This window comes from Ctenopharyngodon idella, chromosome 8 (genome assembly GCF_019924925.1).
Source record: "Ctenopharyngodon idella isolate HZGC_01 chromosome 8, HZGC01, whole genome shotgun sequence".
NCBI lineage: Eukaryota > Metazoa > Chordata > Actinopteri > Cypriniformes > Xenocyprididae > Ctenopharyngodon > Ctenopharyngodon idella.
Window position 1 is genome coordinate 15355004 of NC_067227.1, and position 25302 is coordinate 15380305.

A 25302-nucleotide genomic window follows, 5' to 3' on the forward strand; every position below is an offset into this window, starting at 1 on the left:
ATACACACTCTGTGGACATCAGAGACTTATTTAAAATCTTGTAAAAAGGGGCATAATAGGTGCCCTTTAATATTTTAGATAGTATCTAAGATAGATAGATAGATAGCTCCTTAGCCTGAGCTAACTCGGTCACGTCGAGCTAGGCGCGCGTGGTTTCAGCAACCAGGCACCTCAGTTCCAACCACGTCTCGACTCTTTGCCGATTTTCAGTTGTCCGGGAGTGACGCGCGATGATGCGCTCTCAAGATGGCAACGGTCCACTTTAGGCTTCAAAAATGTTCTTCAGAAACCTACGGGTGACGTCATGGACACTACGTCCATAATTTTTTTACAGTCTATGATTCCTCCCCACATGTGTTGTTGAACTCATTTCAGTAACAATGTTACATACATTTAACATGAACAATAGGTTTATATCTTCTTCTCTTTTTTCTTATATATATATATATATATATATATATATATATGTATATAATATTATACACCTGTGTAATACTAGTAATACCAGAAATATAGAACAACTGTGATTAAGCAGTATGATCATTCAATGAACTGTGTTGTGCTTATTCTGTTAAACTAAACTCAGTGCCATGACTATCAAAATGTATACAACAGAATCGACTTATACCACCTGTAAACCTTAAGGGCTATACCATATTGGGGGTTACTTATTGGTATGTTCAGAGTATTTCTTAGTCTCTTTGTGTGGATTGCGCAACACCTCCACTGTTTCACTTGGGAATGAATCCACAAGATGTGCTGACCCAGTCTGGATTGGATCAAAAAAGGAAGTGATGTTTCTTCGGACACTAGATGTTCACAAAGATCTGTCAGATTTCCCTCAGGAACATAATGACCTCTGGTCCAATCTCATCTCCATTGTCACAGTAAGTTAGACATGCCAACATCTGATCAACATGACGCCTCCAGTGAACTGAAAGTCCCACATCAACAGTGTATGATACATGGCCTCTCTTTGCTGAAACAACACAGGCGTCCACTTCTTTCCCCTCCAATAATCACAAACTAATACTTTGTCACCCACTGCAAATGTTCTGTCTTGAGCATGCACTCGACGTTGCTGGCACAGTTTGCTTTGTGCTTTTTCAACCACAGAGGCAACATTAGGCTACAACATATCCAAGCGAGATCGCAACCTGCAGTGCAGAAACAACATAGCAGGCGATTCCTTTATGGTGGTGTGTGAGGTGTTTCGGTACGCAAGTATAAAGGTGACCCCTTAGTTGACCCCTTAGAACAACGTAGTGTCTGCTTAAATGTCTGAACCAAGCATTCAGCCAAGCCATTCATAGCTGGGTGAAAAGGTGCAGAACGTGTATGTGTCACTCCATTAGCGTTAAGAAATGTCTGGAACCCATCTGAGGTGAACTGAGGCCCGTTATCACTAACGAGCACTTCTGGGAGTCCATAACGACTAAACAGTCCCTTTAGGCACCTGAATGGTCTTGGTAGATATAGTTGATTCCATCACACACACCTCGGGCCACTTGGAGTGCACATCCACCACTACCAAGTACATGTGTCCTTCAGTTGGACCAGCAAAGTCCACATGTATGCTTTGCCAAGGTGACTCTGGCCATTTTGAAGGGTATAATGGTGAGGGGCCAGAAGCTTTTTGTGTCTACTGGTATGAGCGACAGGTTTTTGACAATTGTTCAATTTGAGCATCAATACCAAGCCACCAGACATAACTATGAGCAACCGCCTTCATCCTTACGACACCTGGATGTCATGAATACATGGTCCAGCAATGGTCAATTTTGGACAATGTCATTATATGGCTAAGAATCAAGATACAATTCTGTTTTTAAGCATAGTCATAATAAAACCAAAAAAATATAAAAATTATATGCAAAAAATATAGCGCCGAGCAGCAATTATCGGGGTTCAAGTGCTTTATGGCCTTTAAGCACTTGCGCAAAAAGATGTTGCGTTTTATGTAACTACTTAAATCATAGAGGGAAAGACCATTTACAGCCAATACAGGGAATTTAACAGTGGAAATATATAGGTTTTAAAACTTTTTAACAGTTATAGCGGCACCTATAGTCTGATCTCCATAAAAGTTGGCATGCTTCGTTAGAGTTCGTTAAACCTAGGACTTGTTCACAAAAGTAGTTTTTTTTACATAATCATGAATATTTAAGAGACAAGAGACAAATTTGTATGAAGAGATCTAACAAATGATATGAATATTTTGTGTATGTGTGAAACACCACATGATTACAGAGGCGTAAAACTCATTAGCATCACCTAGTGGTTGATTTCTTTCAAAATTCTCACAGACCTCTAGGACCATGAGTCAAACATGCCCACCGTTTCGTTCTGTTAGGCCTTCATTAACCTTGTCTAATAGGTGCTCAAAATTAATTGGCCAATGATGGTCATGTTTTTCGAGATACACCAATGTCCTTATACTCAATCATAGCTCCTTGGACCAAGACATTGCATGCCAATTTTCAAGTCAATCGGACTGACGGTTGCGTAGTTATAGCTGTTTTCATGTTTTATTCCTGTTATAGTGCAATCGCCGTGATTTTTTTACTGTGCCCAAAGATTGAGCCCATTGACTGGTGTTCCGAGTTTGTGGAAATATCTCATTCCATTCACGAGTTATAGCCATTTTAGTAAAATTGGCTCCACCCACTCCGAACGTTTTGGCGGTTTGATTGACTTGAAAATTGGCATGCAGTGTCTTGGTCCAAGGAGCCATGCTTGAGTATAAGGACACTGGTGTATCTCGAAAAACATGACCACCATCGGCCCATTAATTTTGAGCACCTATTAAGCCTAAAGCCCAAAGTATAGTTCACTTTTTACGCATACATGAGGGTCATCGCGTGCACGTGACGCGAATTTCGTCATCAGAAGAGTACACGCATACTGTATGTGCACCGCCGTATTTTTGTAACCTCGCATACTTGTACAGAACAGACCGGATTCAGCAGACCAAGCTACAGCAACAATGGAGGCCTAGACAAGAGACTGTGCGAATAGGTTAGAAAGAACCCTCATTTGTACAACTCTAGCATGAAAGAATACAAAGATGTTTACATGGGTTGTAACTCATGGTGAGAGATTGCTCAAAACGCCTGTGTATGCGTATGAGTCAAATGAAGTACACTTTCCAAGGCTGTGCGTTCGACTGTGTGCGTACACTAGCGTTCGTGTAAAAAAACGAAGTATACCCAGGGCTTCATGGTTCAGGAGTTATGAGCCATTTCGTACTTTTGACCACTGTAGCGCCCCCGTCAGGCCGATCGTGGCGAGCCTTGCTGACATTGTAGATTGTGTGTGTACTACCAGCTCTCTATGGGCTCTGTCCCAAATGGCACACTTCATGTACACTTTCGGTCTTGTGGACTTACAATGGCCGCTGCGTGCGCATGTCCGTTAAGTCCACAAGACTGTAGAGTGTCCCATTTGTCATTTAAGCTTAAAGAAGGGTGCTCGTGAGCGCCCCCTTTGCGGCTGCTATGCGCCCTCGATGCGCACTTCTGCTGAGCCCGCAAGACTGTGAGCTACGCAGAGGACTTTACCCGGCAGTCAAAGCGGCATTACGCCGTGAAAGTGCGGACTCAGAGGAAGACCGTGAGGGTTTAGGGTGTCATTTGGGACAGGGCCAAAGTTTCAAGTCTCTAACGGTTTGGTCTGCTCGATCACTTTTAGGGGAGAATGCTGATCCTTGGAAATTTTAACAATTACAATAGAGTTTCAGCACTACACACTTGAACCCCTAATTATGTTATTCTAAATGTGGTCCAAAAGTGAATGGTCATAAAATGCATTGTTTTATAATCAGCCAGTCAAAGTAGGCTATTTTCATCATGCGTTTCAGTGCAACATTGGCCATTCAAACAACCATTGGAGAGTGTATTGTGACTGTCCTGGAAAGTACCCACATTTCCCCATCCCAGGAGATTTTATTCTTACTGGTAGATCGAGTGGTGTATTGGGTCAGTTAACTCCATTACCCAGCTAGCAAATCACATTAGCAAAATCAATTTCAAACGACCACCATCCTCCTGAGGAAGTAGAAGTTGTTCTAAGTCTCTATGTAAAATATAAAGGTTTATTAATATTATTATTATATAGATTATATGAACAGTGCCTATGTCCAACAGACATTCCAATAAACTTTTACTTCATGCAAAAAGCAAAACAATGTGTATTTCAAAAATATGAATGGTTAATAATAATCATTGCGAAAAAACCAGCATATGCTGGTTAAGGTAGGTTTTGGAGCTGGTATGCTGGTTTGAGCTGGTTTATGCTGGTCCATGCTGGCCCTGTGCTGGTCTTATGCTGGTCCTATGCTGGTCCATGCTGTTCCTATGCTGGTCCAGGACCAGGACCAACATAGGACCAGCATGGACCAGCATAGGACCAGCATGGACCAGCATAGGACCAGCATAAACCAGCTCAAACCAGCATACCAGCTCCAAAACCTACCTTAACCAGCATATGCTGGTTTTTTCAGCAGAGTATGTTTATCCAATATTTTACACTAGCAGATATTTCATTCGATTTTTTGTTTTGTTTTGTTTGTTTTTTTGTTACAATATGTGTTGTTCATATTGCCTACTGTTCAGTATCAGTAGCAGTATTCAGCTGATCCACAGTGATTCTCCCAGGCGCTCCATCTATCCTGATGACAGTGCGGGTGTGGCGGCAGGTTCCTCCCACCTGTTGTGCAGCAGTGATGATGTGCTGCTTCTCTTGGGAGAAACACAAGACCTACAGTGTACTCCTGACAACAGCCTTCTGATATTTACAGGAAATATCGTTTTTAATCAGCGTCCTATAAAGAGAAATTTACTAATATTGTACAATGACTGCGAATCATGTACGAAAGCGTCGAAAAGGAGGGTCAACGGAAAGATAACGGTAAGAAATAAAGCTCCTTCAAAATATGTCAGTAGTAGGCCTACTTATATGTTAATGACTCAGAGCTACCGTCGTGTAGAAACCTTTTCATCTTTTTTCGTCTTTTTCATCGTGTGTTGTGATTCTTCAATTTAGATGCATTACTAAAAGCCGATAGTTTTGATCCCCTGGAAGATGCAACTCCAAATTGGAGTTGTTATAAACTGATTATTGATCCTGGTTTGAGCAGCGGAAGTCAGAAACTGTACCGCTATGATGGGCAGCACTTCAGCGCACCAGTGAGTATGATTTCAAGGCAATCATAGCCTACTAATATTTATATAAATGAAACATAATGCTTAGTTATCAAACTTAATGAATTAGATGTAAGCACCATATTTACACAGTCTAGTTGTATTTTTCATTGTACAAATGAATCTTACTAAATTGTTGTCTGTCAGCATCCTGAATGTTTCCCTCTGGATGTTGTACGAGATCCCAGAATTGCTCGTTTTTGGACAAAGTTCAAAGAAACAGATCTCCCGGTGCCCAAATTCAAGGTTAGTATTAGATAGAGCATCACGTTAATGCATTGTCTAATGTTTTGCCTACAATAAAAGCAAGGTTTTTAAGATGATAAACATTTAACTCTTATGTTCTGTTGATACTGACTTTATCTATGTTTGGAGTCCAAGAGAAAAAAGTTGTAAACAATTTCTATGTATTATTGTTGTTTAATTTATAATTGCTAAACTAACCTGTTGTTTTCCTATTTAACCTTTATTTAAAAAAAAAAAAAAAAAAAAAAATATATATATATATATATATATATATATATATATATATATATATTTAATCTATTTAACCCAGGGCCGTAACCACCATAGACATTGACCTCAAAAGTTTACAATGACTTCAGTAGTTACTAGAGAGTTATTATGTTTCTCACTTTAGAATACTGAGCCAAATAATTAGTAATTCCTTCTGAAGGATTTGGTAATACTTCAGTCATTACTAATGGGTTACCATGACCTTTACTTTAGAATTAATTATACATTATGCATCATTCATGTTAATTATGAACCTGTATATAGTAATTCTTAGTAGTTCTCTGGGAGGCATGAAAAAAACAGTAGTTACTGATTAGCTAATAGTGAACTACCACCTTCAACTGAGCACTATTACTTACTAATTCATTAATCAGAGTTTCTTGTTAGTTAATAGTAGTTCCTAGAGTGTTAATAATGCATTACTCATTTGTTCCTGTGTAGTTATTCATTAACGAAGGATCAGTATTCTAAAGTGTTACCAGAAATTCTACCACTAGACCACTAAGGAGTTCAAATATTTATAGCGGATTTATATATTTATTATGAAACTATCACATTAAACGTGAGTTCTCAATGTAGAATTTTTTAATTGATTACATTGTAATGTTATTTTTTTTTCTACAATTGTTATTGTGCATATCTGATATAGCATTGTATTAGCAACAATTTCGTTCACTGTTTTGTTTCTTTATGCTCAATAAAAAAAAAAAAAAAAGGTCCCCCCCAATATTGTTAAAAAAACAAGATATTGTTAAAGAATTATTCCACAGAAAATAGAAAGGTGATTGCGATACAGTACTGCAACATTGTGTTTGTGATGAATTTGACCTGAGCAAAAACACTTTATGTAAAAATATAATATAATTAATGTAAATAAACAATGGGCAGGAGTGCATCTCCAAGGTCTGTACATCAAATTGAGAAGCTTAGTATGCGAACATTCATTTCATTTATGTTTTATTCTCTGGAGTCATGTAACATTTTCCATGAAGACATTTAAAGCATATTATTAAGGTTTTACAAATCATTTTATTATTATCAGTTCTTGATAAAAAAAAAAAAGAGTCAGGAAGTATCAACCTGACGTTGATGTTTGTTTAACATTATTTACAAAATAATTTCATTTTATGTCAATAAATCACTTTTTTTTAGGTTGATGAGAATTATGTTGGAGCGCCGAAGGAGTTGACATTTGCAAGGCTTAATGACAACATTAGAGATGGATTCCTGTCTGAAATGTGTAAACACTTTGGAGAGGTTCAAGATTTGAAAGTTTTATACAATCCGAAAAATAAGAAGCATTTAGGAATAGCAAAGGTCGTTTTTGAATCTGTAAAGGCAGCAAATAATGCAGTAAAAAGCCTCCACAACACTTCTGTGATGGGAAACAACATCCATGTGGAGTTTGACCCCAAAGGTAAATACGTTCGACCTCTCACTTCTCAATTTTTTCTTAATACCTTATCAGTTCCAAATAAAGGCTTTCATAAACATGTCCTTGCAGACACATTTACTGTATTTACATGCATTATGATTCATGATCTTTATTGACTGGTGTTAGGTGCGAAGAGGAACCGATACTTCCGGATGCTTGTTAGTGGTTTATATACACCTTTTACTCTCCCTGTTGGAGACGAGGCCTGGGGACCCCAGTCACCATCTTCCATCACTGACTCTTTCACTGTGAGTACAAGACCATAGGCATTGCTTGTCTTTTTCACAACCTTTCTCAGGCCCCTGAAATCTTGCTGCACCCTTAAAAATATATGATTGTTTAATCTCTTTTCACATTTGCTGAAAACAGGTTAAGAGCATTTGGCATTGCAAATTCAGGTTTTTATTATGAAACATGTCTAGATTTACTGTTTTAGTTCACTTGTCTTTCAGGAGTGCGAATCTCTGAAGAAGCTGTCGTACACATTATCATCATCATCCTCAATATGTAATGGCTCTCCTTCATTGGATTGTTCTACACCTTTATCCATGGATACAGCCTACTCCAGCATGCATCAGGACACACCGAGTAGCTTCTGGCAGACCCCTCAATACCAAGATACCCCTTGTACGCCTTCTCTGACCCACAGTAGACCAGGCACACCATCTCAGTGTGAAAGGACCCCAGTTGAGTCTGCGCTGACAACCAGTGCCTCCAATGTCCCTTTTATTCAACAATCCATCCCAAACATCTCACAGCTACAGCCTGGTCATGTGACTCAACCAGCCTCAAATAAACCTAGCATTATTCAAGGTGCTGTGCAAAACTTTTGGATGCTAGGTGGAGCTCCCTCTCAAAACAGTAGCTTCTCGAATAGGCAAAGAACTCCAGGACGTAACTCTCACCTTAGTAACCATGTTCGTGGAGGACACCGGGTCAGACATCTCGAGAGCAAGTACCAAAACGCATACAACCGTAGGCCACAGCACCACTATGTACATAGACCTGTATATAGGGGAGGTCACTACCGCTCTGGACCTACAGCCAATCAAACGCCTTTTAGTAAATTTCAGGAAAATCCCACCACACCATCACATTCAGATAAGCTCACAGTCCAAAACTTTACTGACTCAGTCAAGGGCCTCAGTGTTAATCACAGATCTGTTGCTGAAGTTCCACCATCACTTCCAAATTCGAAATTGCTGCAAAAGGCTACTGGATTCGATGTTCATCACATTCATTCTGATATGCAGATAAATGCAGAAAATACTTTCACTGGAACTGATTCACATGTATCTTGCAAAACTCAAGAAGGTGAACCAAACTCATTGTCCACCACAAGCCCGGTCTTCTCGCTCATATACCCCAAAACCGTGTCCTTCCTCTGAAACCACAGAAGATCTATCAGACCCCATAGTGGAGTGTCCTTCTCCTGAATCTCCTGCTCCGGAATCAAAGCCTGAAAGCCTAGACTCTCGCATCCAGATGCTTCTCAGTGCTGGAAGTCCAGTTCTTCCCCTTTTGAACCAGGACAGTTCAGACTCAGAGACTGCTACTGAAGAGCATGATCCAGACCATCCTCCTCAGCCCTCTCCTAAAGCTCCCAGCCACTCTCCTTCTTGCTCCATAGATGTTGTCCTAAATTGTGACCAGACATCGACTAGTGCAAAAAACACTGGCTCTCATCCAAGAGAAAGCATTGAGGATGCGAGGCTCACTCCACTCTGTGATATGACAAAAGATGAACATGAACTTCAATCAACCAAGAAGCCCCTGTCCAGGATATTCGCTAGCACTACTGTAAGAGATATCTATCTATCTATCTATCTATCTATCTATCTATCTATCTATAGATATCATGCCAACATTTAGTTCTGGTTAAAAGTTAGAATTTCTTACGTTAAAATTCCAATTGAAGAATATGTTGCAAATGAAGAATATGTTTTCTATTATCAAGCATTTACATCAATATGAATCTCCTTCCTAGGTCAACCCAAGAGAAGATGAAGATACTTCAGATAAGCCATCTAGTATACCAGTGATCTGCACTAACAGGAGCTCTTTACCCCCTCCGATTCCTCAAATACCCCCACCTCCAATCCTTATTCCACCATCTGCTCACTACCCCTCCCTTCCGCCTCCTAATATGCCAACAAAACTGGGTCCTCCTCCTCCTAGGACTCCATTGTTACCTGGATACACTCTACCTACTTCTTGTTCATTGTACCCTCCTCCAAAGAACAAGCAAGTCTGTAGATCACCCAACTGGCAGAGTAGCGCAATACCTCTTCCCATTCCTACTAGAATAACACAAGGGCAAACCTCATTCTCACCCCCCTTCCTCCCTCCACCTTTCAATTTCATGACTCATCGCCCACCTTACCCTTCCGCTGGGTGTTCATCTACCATGTTGAGGTTCAGACCACCTTGGCCTCCTCCCCCTATGCCCAGGTTTGACCCTTCAGTGCCTCCACCAGGCTACGTCCCTATGAAAGAATCACCCCATAAGGCCACAGCGGATGAAGTTCTAGCTGTTGTTGCGGCAGAGCTGCGGGCTATCGTAAAGAAAGACATACATCGCAGGATGATAGAGATTGTGGCCTTCAAAGCGTTTGATCAGTGGTGGGATGACAAAGAACAGGCAGCTAAGGTGGGTTTTGTTTCTTATTTCAGCTGCAGTGATGAATTGTGTTGTGCCGATCTATATTTCCATTACCATTTCAACATTATTTTCAAATATATCATGTTGTGCACCTCCAGGTATCCGCCCCATCTGTTAAATCAGGAGGAAATAAAGACATCAAGCTCAAAGCGATTGAGCAATGCCTGAGAATGACTGCTGGGGGAGAAGGCTCTGTATTGGGCACAGGAAAAATAATGAGTCTCCATGGTGCCATTAAACTACCATCTTTTAAGGTACAAATATGGTACTTCAAATACATAGAAAATACAGAAGAATGGGTTTTCTGTAGAGCAGTGCATGCTATACACTTTAGTATTGCCTGCACTATGATGTTTTGAAATGGTTTATAAGTTTATAAAAGGTTTATAACTGTAATGAATAATGAAGAGGTGGTTCTCAACATTTTTCACACCATTAATTTTACAGTGATTTATGGAATTTGTAAAAAAAAAGTCCACTGTATGAAGAATTTTTGGGTATAATATGTCAGTTTACTTTATTTTGCTATCCTCACTTACATAAATGAACTACAGTGTCCTGCACCCACTAGTAAAAATATATCAAAAATATCAAAATGTCTGAATAATTTTTGGTTTGACTGTAGTATGTAGAAATACAAAAATGAATATACATTGTAAAAATTACCATGGACTTATACAATTTTATTAATGTACCTAACTGTTCCAGGTCTAGAAATCATATGTTTAAAAATAAGGCTACCTTGTGTATCCAGGTCTTTCAAGATTGTGGGAACCCTGGTTCTTGAAACAACAACAAAAAAAAAGGCTTTTTGGGGTTGTTGGAGGGATGAATTAAAATAAGAAATATTTAAAATATGATTTTCAATTGTCTTTAGGGCTTGCTTTGTCTTATTTCATATATTTTTAAGTCATCTTAAGGTCCCCTAGAAAGTTTTCTGAGGCTGCCTGGTTGAGAACCGCTGGGTTTATACTAAATGTCACATCAATATGAATTATGTTTTTTTTCCCCCCTTTTCATTATGCTCAGTTAAAAAGGAAGGATCCATTAGGTCAGGACTCCAGTGATGTTAAAAGGATCTGTCCTTCTCCTGGTCTTGAACAATCTGAGGATGAAGGTCAGTTTGGCATTGGCTTTTTTATATGGAGTTAGAAAAACCCTTGATTGTTAAGTGTGGAAAAAGGATCTATTTTCTGTGGAAATTAATTCACTGATTTTGAATTTCAGTGTGACATATCTTTCAATTGTGAGTTTATATCTCACAATATAAATTTTAAGTAGATCTTGTACACTGAAAATATGGTCAACATTTATTTCATAAAGAGCCAGAGCAGCAAACAGCCCCAGATAATGTCGGAGTGGACATGACCAAAAATCCCAGTGAAGACACCATGGTGAAACGCAGGCATTCCAGGCCACTGGTGTTAGAAAGTGAGGAGGAAGAAGATGAAGAGAATTCTGAGAAGGTGAAGGATCCAAAATCTGAGGAAGTTGATGTGTCTGCTCAGGTATTGTTTCGCTTATTTGAAATACGCTTGTATAAAAAATAAAATAAAAATAATGCTGAGCTGAAATTATGAACTTTGCTTGGGAGATAATGCTGTATTCAGTAGAGTATCAATTCCCTGTCATGAATGGACACAGGTTTGATGGTTTCTATTGTGTTTTTCAGGAGGGCGATGAGATGAAAGTTGATGAAGTACATAAAGATAAGAAGAGTGATGCCTGTGTTATAGAGGATGAAGATTACTCAGATTCAGGTTTTCATTGATATCTGTTAATTGTTATATAAAATAATTATTTTAATTATATATAATATATTATTTATAAAACAATATTTAAGTTACATACAAATATAAACACTGCCGCTCTAAAGTTTGGAGTCAGTCATTTTTTTGTTTTTGTTTTTTTGTTTTTTTAGAAATCAATGCTTTTTATTAAGCAAGAATGCTAAAATTATCAAAATTGACACTAAAGACCTTTATAATGTTACAAAAGATTTATATTTCAAACAAATGCTGATCTTTTGAACTTTCTATTCATCAAAGAATTAAAAAAACAACTTACCACAGTTTCCACAAAAATATTAAGCAGCACAACTGTTTTCAACATTGATAATAATAATAAATGTTTTTTCAGTGGCAAATCAACATATTAGAATGATTTCTGAAGGATCATGTGACTGAAAACTGGAGTAATGATGCTGAAAATTCAGCTTTGCCATCACAGGAATAAATTAAATATTAAAATATATTAAAGTAAAAAACATTTAGTTTAAATTGTAATAGTATTTAAAAATATTAATGTTTTTACTGTATTTTTCATCAAATAAATGCGGCCTTGGTAAGCATAAGATACTTCTTTCAAAATTATTTACATAACATTTTACTGACTCCAAACTTTCGTATGGAGATGTATATATAATTTAAACATTTTTAAATAATTATATTTTCTATATCTTGTATGACATTTTTTTTTTTATATTTCTCTTTTTATCCTCCAGATACTATTAGCCACACAAGTTCAAACTCGTCTGCTTCTAAAAGCCAAGGATACGACTCCTTAGTCTCTCCCAGAACTGTCTCTGACTCCTCAGCTTTTTCTCCATCTGACTCCTCGGCTTCCTCTAGATCTGTCTTTGACTCCTCAGACGACAGAAGCGACGACTCCTCAGACTGTCTATCTTCTGGCGAGGACAATCAGTTGGCTGGTGAAAGTTCTTTTCCTGAAACTCCACATGAGGACAGAAGAATAGAAGAAATATGGATTTCTTCAGATGAGGATGATAAGGAAAACCAAGAGATGATTCACACTCCATTCACTCGTCTTTCACACACTTGGAAGAAGATCTCGGCCCTCCTGTGACCCCATCTGCTCCAGATTCAGTTGAAAGTGATGTGGACCATGAATTGTTTGGTTAGTTCATTGATTTTCTGTTTTTACATAAAGCACAAATCAACCTCCATGTTTCCAAAATGAAAATAAAAACCATCATGTATATTCACTAGAGGTCACTGTATAGAAAAGACATACTTTTTTATCTGTATATTGTTATTTTTAGAGATTATAGATCATAACTTAGAGCTTGAACTGAACATATTATTTTTTTAATTTACATTTACATTACATTACAAGAAGGATGTATGTGTTTCAGTGTTCTACAAATAAGATGTTTTTGAGAATTCTGAATAATATCTTGTAGGTCTGTCAGAGCTAGTTTTGTGACCTCAGCTGGTCTAGCAGAACATTAAGAAATGTCTATATCATCTGTGTTGATGCAATTTGTTATTCATGTAATTTGAAATGTAATTTTTAGTTGAAGATTTGAGTCCAAGGAGAGCAGAAGATCCAGAGGAGGAACTGAGTGTAAGAGTGTACATGCAAGGTCTGAAACTATCTGAGCCTCTCAGATACACCTTACAGGACCCAGTTAAACACTGTTTAACAAACAAATATAAGCTCCCAGACCCAGTGATATTCTTCTCAGAACAGGAGTCAGAGCTGCCCAGCCCACCGTCTCCTACATACAGAGGATTGTCAGGTAAGGGTTTACCTTTCACTGATCTATCATACATTTCCAACATTTTACAGTAAAAAGCAGCTTTTCAGAAAATATCTAAACACAAATGTATACAAACAAACACTCACATATGTACTGTACACACTCATGTACTGTATACATGTACTTGTAATTGTAATTTTAAAATTTTTTCTTCAAAGCGAATACATCAGTTTGCCAGCAACCTGTCAAAATAAAAGCTTGGTGGTTTTACATTTGAAAATGACATTAAGACTTTTTTTTTTTTTTTTTTTCTCCAATTTTACAGTATATATATTTTAAATCTCAATTTCTTATTTTATTGTATAACAGTTCCAATATTACAATATTTTTCTTATTTTATTTAATCTATTATTTAATAATAATCACAATAAAAATCTATTATTATTATTATTTTATACTGAATTTTATACAAAAACAGGGTGTGCCCTATACAAACTCAAGTAGAGGAATTTTTAAAAATATCTTTATGGTTATTGAAAAAGATATGTTAGTTCTTGTAAACTCCCAATGTGTGTGGACATCCCAATTAAAAAAAAAAAACTAAAAGTGTGGTTCACATTTAAAAAAAAAAAAAAAAAAAAGTTTTCAGGAGTATAAATTTATTTATTTTTTTATTTTATTTTTTTTAGCTTTTTAAAGGATTACTAAACTTTAAAATGAAAATTACCCCAAGCTTTACTCACCCTCAAGGCATCCTAGGTGAATATGACTTTCTTTTTTCTGATGAACACAGTCGGAGTTATATTAAAAAATATCCTGACGCGTGCAAGCTTTATAATGGCTGTGAACGGGGCCAACGAGTATGAAGCTCAAGAAAGTGCATCCATCCATTATAAACGTACTCCACGCGGCTCCGGGGGGTAAATAAAGGCCTTCTAATGCGAAGCGATGCATTTGTGTAAGAAAAATATCCATATTTAACAAGTTCTAAAGTAAAATAACAAGCTTCCACCAGATCGCCTTTCGTATTCAACTTATGAAGAAAGTGTAACGCCTCTCACAGTTCAAAACGCTTACGCTACGTACTACGCCTTCTGTATTCAACTTACAAAAAAAGCATAATCGACGCGCCGTGGTTTGCATATTTGGAATATGAGACTAATCAAATAAATAATCACCAGATTATCAAGTAGTTGTCAGTTGCAGAATTCATGGATCTTTCTGCTTTCAGATGATTTGGAGACACAATATACTACAGATTCAGAGGACCAGAGAGTTATTACAGAAACACTGGAGGATTCTGAGAACCTCAGGCCCATCACTCCTACTGGATCCTTGTCCGGCAGTGACCCTGAAATGGAGCTGGGGCGTAGATTTTCACCTCCTGCAGTTGAGGAGGTGGAGCTGCCGCACACGCCTGGTGGATGTCTGGAAATGGAGGAGGATGAGGATCATATTCTACCTCCAGGACCACCTACACCACTACCACCACCTCCTTCTCCCACAGGCATCGAGGAACTTTCCTTCTCACCCCTTTACCACTGTCCTCCTCTCACTTTCTTATACCCCGCATATGAGGAAACACCAAAAACACCAGGCTGCTTCAATGGTCCCAGCCACGTTTATCACTCTGAGGGAATAACACCAACGGGATTACTGCAAGAGACCTTACAAAGAATGGGAAGCCCCTCTAACTCCATTCTGTCTCCATGTGCTGACAGCATGATTCCGAGGACTCCAGGGAGAGACATGTCTCCATCTCCACCTGTCCTAAACCATGGAGAGAGAAACGTTCAGCATAGAGAGCTGTGGACTAGTGGACTCAATCATCGCAGCTCCAGTTTTGCACAGTCAGATGCACAAACTAACAATTTTAGTATAGATAATAGTCATGCACCTCATAACCGCCATATACCCTCAAATCAAACAGCGTGTTTGGACTTGGCACGTTTGAAAAGGCGACGAGAGCGGCTTAAAATGAGGAAACGAATGATTGAATTACAAAGGAGAAGACAATACCCAAATATGGACACTCATTCGTCCTTACAAGTGAACAATGTGACAACTAAATCTTCTTCAAATCAGGTTTTGGGGCATTTGGATCGTGTCTCAGATATCAGGACAGAACAAACACTACCAGAAGCTCAAAGACAGAAGCGTTTGCTAGAAGACAAACATCAAATGAATGAGAATCAAAGGCTTCAGGAGTCGTCATGTGAATGGAGAAAATGGAGAGAATCATCATCCACACGTCACCTCATCTTCTCTCCACGCTCTGAGAGAAGAGAGAAGTTGGTCATCCATGCTGTGTGGACTAAAGGGGTGAATGAGGAGGAGATCAGGCACCTGAAGGCCACCTATGAAAGGCTTGTGGTGCAGGATAAAGACTGTGATTGGTTGAGCAGAACACGCTGGATCCCACATCCTCATATCCTTAAACACATATAAACAAGTCAAAGTCAAAATACTTGATAATGTAACCCAGACAGCAACATAGTGTGGCCCAGATCCGGCCCGCGTGTAATCCACATGTGGGCCGGATCTGGGCCGACACTATGTTGCTGTCAGGGAATTTTCATCCACTGGATTGTGTCATGCAACATTGTGTCAAATCTAGTTTCCAAATGCGCATTGCTCTGTTGTTTGTTCCTTGACTCTGCTGCACCAACCAGCACTTCTGATGATAGGCCAAGAAGATGGCTGGATGGGATCAGGAATCACATGACAGGTTGTGCACGTAGTGAGGGTTATTACTTCATCAGCAAGAGGGAAAAGCTGCGATATCTCTGTGAGGAACTTTCTGCTTCAGAAGAGTTTATTGTAGATACTCAGGTGAGAAAGAAATGGTGTTGTTATTGTTAACTAAAACTAAAACCATTAAAACTTGTGTTAGTATTGAAATAAAATAGGGGTTTGAATAAAGACTCAACATTATCAGTGACCTAGAAAAAGCTGTTTTACTCTACTTTGGCCACCATGTAGAGACATAACCAGATGTGTTGTTCAATTTGACAAAGTTACTTCATGCATCCACACCAGTAGGTGTCAGTATAAAAACCAAGACCATGTTTTAAAGTAATTGCAAGTTTAAAAATGATTGACAGTAATTTGAGATTTATGTTCTGGTCTTTGCAGGGAAAGAGCGTGCCAGCTCAGATTCCACCTTCATCCAGATCAGGTTCAGAACTTAGAGCGGAACAGCGTCGTCTGTTGTCCTCATTCAGCTGTGACAGTGACCTCCTCAAATTCAACCAGCTCAAGGTGAGACCAGCTGTCCCAACAACAGCATATGAAATGCTAGAGCCACCAGAAACACCAAAAGCTCTTTTTATTTAAAACATTAAAGGATTAGTTCACTTCAGAATGAAAATTTCTGATAATTTACTCACCCCCATGTCATCCAAGATGTTTATGTCTTTCTTTCTTCACTCGAAAAGAAATTAAGGTTTTTGAGGAAAACATTCCAGGATTTTTCTCCATATAGTGGACTTCAACAGCTACCAACAGGTTGAAGGTCCAAATTGCAGTTTAAATGCAGCTTCAAAGGGCTCTACACGATCCTAGCTGAGGAATAAGGGTCTTATCTAGCAAAGCGATCAGCCATTTCCTAAAAAAAAAAAAAAAATGTATACACTTTTTAACTACAAATGTTCATCTTGCACTGCTCTGCAATGCGCTACGAATTCCATAACCATGTTGGAAAGGTCACACATGACATAGGCAGAAGTAGGGCGAAAAACTCCAACTTCAAAATCGTCCGACATCATTGTTTTACCTTTTTTTTTTTTTTGTAAAGGCTGTTTGACTTAGTCTTTGCACGTTCGCTTTGTAAACACATGCTCGGTACTTGCGCCTACGTCATGTGTGACCTTCCCAACATGATGATCGCATCACAGAGCTAGTGCAAGACGAGCATTTGTGGTTAAAAAGTATATACATTTTTATTTTTTTTAGAAAATGATCAATCGTTTTGCTAGATAAGACCCTTATTCCTCGGTTGAGATCGTGTTGAGCCCTTTGAAGCTGCATTGAAACTGCAATTTGGACCTTCAAGCCGTTGATAGCTGTTGAAGTCCACTATATGGAGAGAAGTCCTGGAAGGTTTTCCACAAAAACCTTAATTTCTTTTCGACTGAAGAAGAAAGAGATAACATCTTGGATGACATGGAGTGAGTGAGTAAATTATCAGAATTTTAATTCTGAAGTGAACTACTCCTTTAAAGGTCTGTTCACACCAAGGGCGATAACTATAAAGTTTTAATAATCATTCTAATTCTATGAGAATATGGTAGTTCACACCACAACTATAACAAAAATGACACAGGAACTTTACTTTCATGTAATTTTGCTTTTCATGTAGATGTATCTTGATTTAAGAATGTTTAGATATTTGAACTGGAAATTAAGACAAAAATACAGAGGAAGAAAGTCATTTTTTGCAGTGCAGAGCGGACACTAATATGGTTATCATTATTGTTCTTCGTGTGAATGGTCCTTAAGAGTCCACAACAGAACAGTTTAGCATTTTTTTTAATATGGTCCACATATTTCCCTCTTTACAGTTTCGTAAGAAGAAGCTGCGTTTTGGCAAGAGTCGTATTCATGACTGGGGGCTGTTTGCAGAGGAACCTATTGCTGCAGATGAAATGATAATTGAATATGTAGGCCAGAGCATTCGGCAGGTGAGATACACAATACACAAAAGCATACACAAAAGACATATTTTGAAATTTCAGCGGCCATTTCTGAGTTAAAACATCAGTGATGGCATTTTCAAACTGCAAATTGATGCTCTCATACAAATTCACAAGTGTGAACACAAATGTAATTTATTGAATATATATTATTATCATATCCCAAATATTGCCTGTAGGTGATAGCGGACATGCGTGAAAGGCGTTATGAAAATGAGGGCATTGGAAGCAGCTATCTGTTCCGGGTCGACCAGGACACTATCATTGATGCAACCAAGTGCGGTAACCTGGCAAGATTCATCAATCACAGTTGCAATGTACGACCAGAAACATTTTTAAGTCATTAAGTCATATACATTGTCAATATGCCAAATAATTGTTTCCTTTTGTTGTTTAGTGTTTGCTATGAATTTAATTCATTTCCGTTTTTAACATTTTGTGATTAATGGTTTTATTTGTGTGTTTTTCCTTCCACAGCCAAACTGCTATGCCAAAGTTATCACTGTAGAAGCTCAAAAGAAGATAGTCATCTACTCTCGGCAACCTATTGGTGTAAATGAAGAGATCACTTATGATTACAAATTCCCTATTGAGGATGAGAAGATCCCCTGCCTGTGTGCTGCGGAGAACTGTAGAGGAACCCTCAACTAGACAAGGACTATTCTCACAATTTCAAAGTATTAGCAGTAAACAAGTTTCAAACATGAACCTGTTTTTTAAGAACAAACTCCTGTTCAGTCTTTTAGGAATAAGGATTTTTAAATATTCACAAGGACATAACATATTCCTGACTGTCACAGACATTTTTTGCAGGAGCAAATGACAGTTTAACATGAAGATGTCAACTCCAGAAACTCAGATTTTATATTCTTGCATGTGTAGATTTGGAAAATGTCCAGAGCAAAAATTTCAGGCCATCACTGGTTAAATCTTGTTTTCATCATATTTATTGTTGGAAGGTTTGAATTGGATTCAAGTTAAATATGCTTTCATGAGTTTTATTGTGAAGTATAAATGAAAATAAAAATGTGTATTTTTCCAAATAAATGTTTTTATTTTCTGCCTACTATTAAAATTGACTCTAAATACATTTAGTTATAACCCTTGGCAGTGTATGGTTAAAAAATGTAGCCTACATTCATTGCAATAATGCAAAAAGGATTTGGTTAATTTTACTTACCTTCATAGACTAGGGTAAAGACAAAAATATGATGTTCAGTTTCACCACTTTTAGTTACTTTTTGTTTTGTGCTTCAAAATAAGGGTGCCTCAGTCAGCTAATTCTGTTTTGTTTTTGTTTGTTTTTTTTCTTGAACGCTGCTTAGCTTTGTAAAGCCTTTACGTTGTATTTTTTTATTCTTTGACAATTTCGACGCAAGGAAAAAAAAAAAGGTCTTTGGAGAATGCGGGCATCGATCCCGCTACCTCTCGCATGCTAAGCGAGCGCTCTACCATTTGAGCTAATTCCCCGTTGAAGCTGCTAGCGTCTGAATACGCCTATTTAACCCCTATTAAAGCGTGTCGCGTAATCAAAATGGAAAGGAAACCTAGGCATTATTATCAAAAAAAGTATATGTTTGGTCATATAATGACTTTATTTATATGGTATGCTTCTTTTACACAAATTACGACAGTAACGTTAATTTGCAGCGGCGTTATTTCAAACACAATAAACATTTTTGGCCATAAGGTTTATTGTAAAAGTAGTGTGCTTATTTACCAAGGAGGCAGTCTCAGTTAAGAATTTGAGATGAAAAATAAGACGTGAAACAAAGAAAAATCACGATTATTGTAATGAAAAGAATATTTGTTTTTTTTTATTGCGCTTCATTTCCAATCAAGCTGTAATTTTGTCAAATTATGCATAAGTGAAGTGATACATAAACAATGAAATTAGCTTTAAGATGAAGGACATTTTATTCCAAAAATGTATTTTCCACTACAGTTATTTCCACCACAGAATGCTGTTAAACATAAAACATATGTTGAGATGTGGTGGATAAGACACTGTGGTGGAAATGTTCATGATACAGTTTCTTTTCTATAAGTCCACAGGGTCAAAAGCGTCTGTTGGTAAAGAAACATGTGGATACAAAATATAATGGCACATGCTTGAAAGCCAAACAAAAATATGCCAAATATACCAAACAAAGTAAATTATTAGCCATATTTTAACATGTACCATGCATTTACTATGAATAGCCTGTTCAGAGTTTCTCCGATATGCCATTGGGTGTAAGGATGGTGAGGTTTCCTCTGGCGTTCTGGTCAGCTTCAATAGCCTCAAACAGAGATTTGAAATTTCCAGCACCAAAACCCTGAAACAGTAGAGCAATGCACTGTTATGTATGCTCTACCATATATCTACACATTTGGGTGATATTTCTGAAGGATAGTCTTTGATCAATTCATTGCAAATTTAAATATGATGGATGTATGTTCTGAAACAATATTTGCTACATTCTGAGATTTATAATAGCAGTCTTACTTGATGGTTGTGTCTCTGGATGACCTCTAGAAACACGGTGGGCCTGTCCTGTACTGGTTTGGTAAAGATCTGAAGCAAGTAGCCATTGTCATCATAATCCACCAAGATTTTAAGTTCCTGTATAAAACAATGCCACATTATTTTCACATTCTGCTTCAGACCTGCAACAGAAATTGTAATTTAAAAGAAATTGCCAATAACTCTTTAACTCTTTCCTTCAACTAAAAAAACAATTTAGACTCTGCATTGATTCACCTTCTGATAGTAAGCTGTTTTATAATTGTATTGTACCTCCAGTATGCTGATGTCCTCAACAATTTTGACTTTGGAAAGCTTCAGCTTCTCCTTGAGCTGCTGGTAATAAGTGTCAGGCACTGACATGAACTCCATACCACGTTCCTTTAGGTTACGGATCTGAAAACATATCCTTGTCAATGCAATATACCTAAAGTAAACTTTTTCAGTTTTCACAAAGAACAATTCTAACCCCTTTGCACACTACAAATTTAATTTATCCCTGTATCAATGTTGTTTTACTCACTGCTGTAATGATGTCAGAGGTGTTCATGGCGATGTGTTGAACCCCTGGGCCACCATAGTACTCCACATACTCCTAAAAGGAGAAAAGATAGTTAGATGAATGGATCGATGCATGCATAGATAGATGAAAGTAAGTAGATGTCATGTCTGTAATACGTGCCTGGATCTGGGACTTGCGCTTCCCCATTGCTGGTTCATTGATTGGCATTTTCACACTTTCTTCATAGTTGGCCACCACTATGGAGCGCAGCGCACTGTATTCAGTCTGTAACTGCTTGTCGTCTACAGACCAGAATCGGTGGAACAGCAGGTTCCTCTGATACCTTCATACAAATACATACAGGTCAGTTTAATATAGTGATCCTGATGTGAAAAGCACTGGCATAAATACTTTTGGAGAAGTGGTTAAACCTTAAGAAATTTCATTTTTGGGTGAACTAACCCTTTAACAAAAGCTGGACATGATGGGATGGGGTCTGGTTTAGATAATTCTGCTACTCCCACCCCTCACCACCCTCTTTTCCTCCCTCTCCCCCTCCCCACTGTGTCTAACTGTCTCCAGATGGTGTCTCAGATCCTTTGAAAAGTAATTTTGCTGAGTCATAATTACCAAGGAGTTTTCTTGCATAATATTCAGTTGGCCACTACCACAGACCGAAATGCAACCATCTGCTGTCTCTGTCTATTCTCTCTGAGTCTCTTCTGATCTTTCCTCGCAAGTCTTTACTCTATCCTCACCATGGAGACACACTGCTGACTGATCACTGGGGAGGGGCTCTTGGTGTATTCTGACTGGATGGCATGGATAGGGAGTTTCCCCCCAAAGACTTGCGATGTTCTAAGCGAGTGCCTCTCGTGACTTCTTTTATGCTTTTCACCCTGGCACAGAGGTCTGATGTTGTCTGCCTGTTAACAATTACGCATTTTGATTAAGTTCAACAATGTGTTTTGACAAGTTTTATACCACTCTACTATTGGCACCATCTCATTGTCTGGCTGATTTCCAACCACATGGTCAATGAAGTCCAGCTTCCCGCTTGGCCTGTGAAAGAACAATCATGTTATCTAACAATCCATCCATGCATGATCTAAGATATGGACCTCTTATATGAGAAAACAAGGACACATCAGCACACTCACAGTTTTGCCAAGAAAGGGTCACAGAACAGAGGAGCATGGAATCCTGGGAGGAAGAGCCCGTTATATCCTGTCCGCTCTATAAGAGTATGAGTGGTGTCACCATACTAAAACAATAAGGAAAGAGGAATCAGAGCGGAAGTGGGACAACATTTTTAAAGATTTAAATGTATATGCATATGCATAAACACACCAACGTTTAAATGTTTGGGGTCAGTAGGATTTAATGAAAGAAGTCTTTTATGCTCAACGAGGCTGAATTTATTTGATCAAATATACAGTAAAACAAGAATATTGTGAAATATTATTACAATTTAAAATAACATTTTTCTATTTTAATACATTTTAAAGCTTAAAGGGATAGTTCATCCAAAAATTAAAATTCTGTCATCATTTACTCACCCTCAAGTTGTTCCAAACCTGTATACATTTCTTTGTTCTGTTGAACACAAAGGAAGATATTTTGAAGAAAGTTTGTAACCAGGCTGCTTTGGGGCACCATTGACTTTCATAGTAGGAAAAAAAAATACTATGGAAGTCAATGGTGCCCCAAAACTGTTCAGTTTCCCACATTCTTCAAAATATCTTCCTTTGTGTTCAACAGAACAAAGAAATTCATAAAGGTTTGGAACAACCCGAGGGTGAGTAAATGATGATAGAATTGTCATTTTCATTTTCATTTTCACTAACCCTTTAATCAATTCCTGTAATGGCAAAGTTGAATGTTCAGCCGTCATTACTCCAGTCTTCAGTGTCACATGATCTTTTAGAAATCATTCTAATATGCTGATTTGGTGCTTAGTAAACATTTTTTTATTATTATCAATGTTGAAAACAGTTGTGCTGCTTAACAGTTTTGTGGAAATTGTGATACTTTTTTTTTTCAAGAATCTTTGATGAATAGAAAGTTATTTGAAATATAAATCATTTGTAATATACATGTTTTTACTGTAACTTTTGGTCAATTTAATGCATCCTTGCTCAATAAAACTATTAATTTTTTTAAAAACTTATATAAACACATGAGATTATACATACTGTCTGAAGTATTGCCAGCTTCACCCTGCCAAACTTATCCTCCACAACATGAGGCTCTTTAACGATAATGGCACCTCGTTCTCTCGCTTTCTGCAGGAAAATAATAATAAACCAATAGGTGATTATTGCAAATGATGCCCAGAAAGTGTTTTTAATAGATAAAACATGAGAGAAAACCATCATCATTTACCTCTACCAGGAAGTCACATTTCTCTACAGTGAATGCTACATCTTTAACACCATCTCCATGTTTCACCAGGTGATCTCCTATCTCTGTTCAAGGAAAAGGACAGATTATACAGTAGTACAGAATGTGGTTTTAAAGATAATCAAATACAAAAAACTGCAATGCTCATTTATCAGTCTTACCTTTATTACCAGGATTCAAGGCAGAGGTGAAGACATAAATAATCTACAGGAAATAGAAAACATTGCTCAGCAAACACTTTATATGGCCTTTTTAAAGCAGATTAAACTGGCCAGGCTTGAGAATGCATAAGGAATGAAGAGGATGGACACAATCTTACTCTTACCTTCCCCTGTTTCACTGCATGAGACACAACATCACGACTGCCTGTCTCCAGCCCACGATACGCCAAGGGCTCGAAACCCAGTTTATTACAGTAATAAGATGCTGCCTAAGATGCATCACAGCAAAGAAAGGAAAACAGAGAGAATGACAAGATGGGGAGATTTGAACCATTTTGAAAAAATACACTAAAAGAATATTGGCTATCTGAATTTTAAATAAACTGTTAATCTATATCTGTATCTATATATTTTACATTTTGAACATTCATATACATGAAACTTATTCACAAACTTTGAACAAAGTGAAACTATACAGACATCTTTTTTGTTTTTCTACATGTGTTTTATGGTAATGGCTCCATCTACTGGGGAAATCACAGAAAGTCTCAATATGGAAGAAATTAGTTGAGTGGAGGATGGTGGTTTTTGCAGCTGAATTCTTATTGCCCCCACCCCTGAAAAGAGCCAATAGCATCTCCCTACTGGACACCTCCTCTAATATTCAGAAACAAACAAATTCTACAAACTTATATTGTAAAAAGAATTACCTGTTTGGCATTTCCAACCCAGAAAGTGATGTGGTCGAAGCAGACAAACCTGCCCTGCTCATGCTGTTGACATATAAAAACAGCAATGACTGTGATGCACTTAATCTATAATTCTTCTATTAAGTAGTTTCATAGCAGAATTCATCTAGAATCTGAAGAGTATAATGATGTAGCCTACAAGTAAATTTAGAAACATAAAGTTCAGCATGCAGGTGGCAGTAAAACATTAGGAGAATGGGGACAAGTTTCTTAAAGTATCTTAGAGGCATATATTTTTAAAATATAATGTTATCATACCTTTTCACCTTTGTCAGTGTAGGTTGTCTGTGGTAAAAAGAAATGAGAAATTTAGTCTTGTTTGAATTTTTAGCAAATCAAATGCATCAAAATCTTAAAATATATTAAAAATCAAGTGTTTTACCATCTTTTAGTGGTTCTTGCAGACCTTCTTCTTGGGTCAGTGGCAGAAATGAGGTGATGTAGTGAGTGCAGATGCTGCAGATGTGAATTTGTAGTGTTGTGTGAGACTCCGCCCAGCGGCGCTCCATAGAGGAGAAGAGCAGCACTGCAGGATGCTCTGCTGTTGATATAAGCTACTATACATTTTAATATACCAGTATAATATATAATATAACATGCTAGTTTCAGAATAAAACCAGTTTAATATATAAATATTATGGTTTTAAAACTATACCGGCAGTCTAAAGAGTAAGTACAATGTAAACATCTAGGCTAACTCTAAAAATAGCCTACAAAACCAGTCAAATGTTCAACAGAATAATCAATCGTCGGATTATAAGACATGCTGCGGTTTTTGAGGTTTTGTTTTTTCGTAACTTTAGTTGTTTGAGGAGGAGGAGGAACACGGTTCCTTCAACCCTATTGGCTGGTTAAGTTGCGCTTGTAGTTTTCAGTGCGAGTATGTGAGACGGTTTAGTTAATAATGTCATGAAGACTGATACAGGTTTTTCTCTCTGCAGTTAAAATTTTAGTTAAGTTAAACTTAAAAT

General features: G+C 37.7%; 4 protein-coding genes and 1 non-coding gene across 5 annotated transcripts; 3 read left to right on the forward strand and 2 right to left on the reverse strand.

The window, feature by feature from the left end:
- The first annotated feature begins 4521 nt into the window (after positions 1–4521).
- On the forward strand, positions 4522–8686 carry LOC127517240 (histone-lysine N-methyltransferase SETD1B-A-like). Its single transcript, XM_051902581.1, has 6 exons — positions 4522–4908; positions 5044–5186; positions 5349–5447; positions 6870–7134; positions 7279–7400; positions 7605–8686. Exons 1-6 carry the CDS (start codon positions 4866–4868, stop codon positions 8538–8540), a joined length of 1608 nt encoding a protein of 535 aa, XP_051758541.1. The 5' UTR covers positions 4522–4865; the 3' UTR covers positions 8541–8686.
- A 3922-nt stretch (positions 8687–12608) lies between these two features.
- On the forward strand, positions 12609–15860 carry LOC127517242 (histone-lysine N-methyltransferase SETD1B-A-like). The gene is made up of 3 exons (XM_051902593.1): positions 12609–12730; positions 13137–13355; positions 14548–15860. The coding sequence occupies exons 2-3, from the start codon at positions 13193–13195 to the stop codon at positions 15762–15764; spliced, it is 1380 nt and encodes a 459-aa protein (XP_051758553.1). The 5' UTR covers positions 12609–12730; positions 13137–13192; the 3' UTR covers positions 15765–15860.
- Positions 15749–19043, forward strand: LOC127517254 (histone-lysine N-methyltransferase SETD1B-A-like). Its single transcript, XM_051902616.1, has 5 exons — positions 15749–16148; positions 16452–16577; positions 17879–17998; positions 18190–18327; positions 18488–19043. The coding sequence occupies exons 1-5, from the start codon at positions 15846–15848 to the stop codon at positions 18659–18661; spliced, it is 861 nt and encodes a 286-aa protein (XP_051758576.1). The 5' UTR covers positions 15749–15845; the 3' UTR covers positions 18662–19043.
- Positions 19044–19407: 364 nt separating this feature from the next.
- Positions 19408–19480, reverse strand: trnaa-agc (transfer RNA alanine (anticodon AGC)). Its single transcript has one exon. It is a non-coding gene; the product is annotated as a tRNA-Ala (tRNA).
- A 428-nt stretch (positions 19481–19908) lies between these two features.
- On the reverse strand, positions 19909–24823 carry hpdb (4-hydroxyphenylpyruvate dioxygenase b). Its single transcript, XM_051902602.1, has 14 exons — positions 24714–24823; positions 24590–24616; positions 24293–24355; positions 23747–23851; positions 23583–23625; positions 23404–23486; positions 23214–23303; positions 22179–22282; positions 22003–22080; positions 21199–21361; positions 21040–21111; positions 20790–20912; positions 20499–20615; positions 19909–20328 (listed from the first exon to the last, which is right to left on the reverse strand). The coding sequence occupies exons 1-14, from the start codon at positions 24714–24716 to the stop codon at positions 20218–20220; spliced, it is 1182 nt and encodes a 393-aa protein (XP_051758562.1). The 5' UTR covers positions 24717–24823; the 3' UTR covers positions 19909–20217.
- Between the last annotated feature and the right edge of the window lie 479 nt (positions 24824–25302).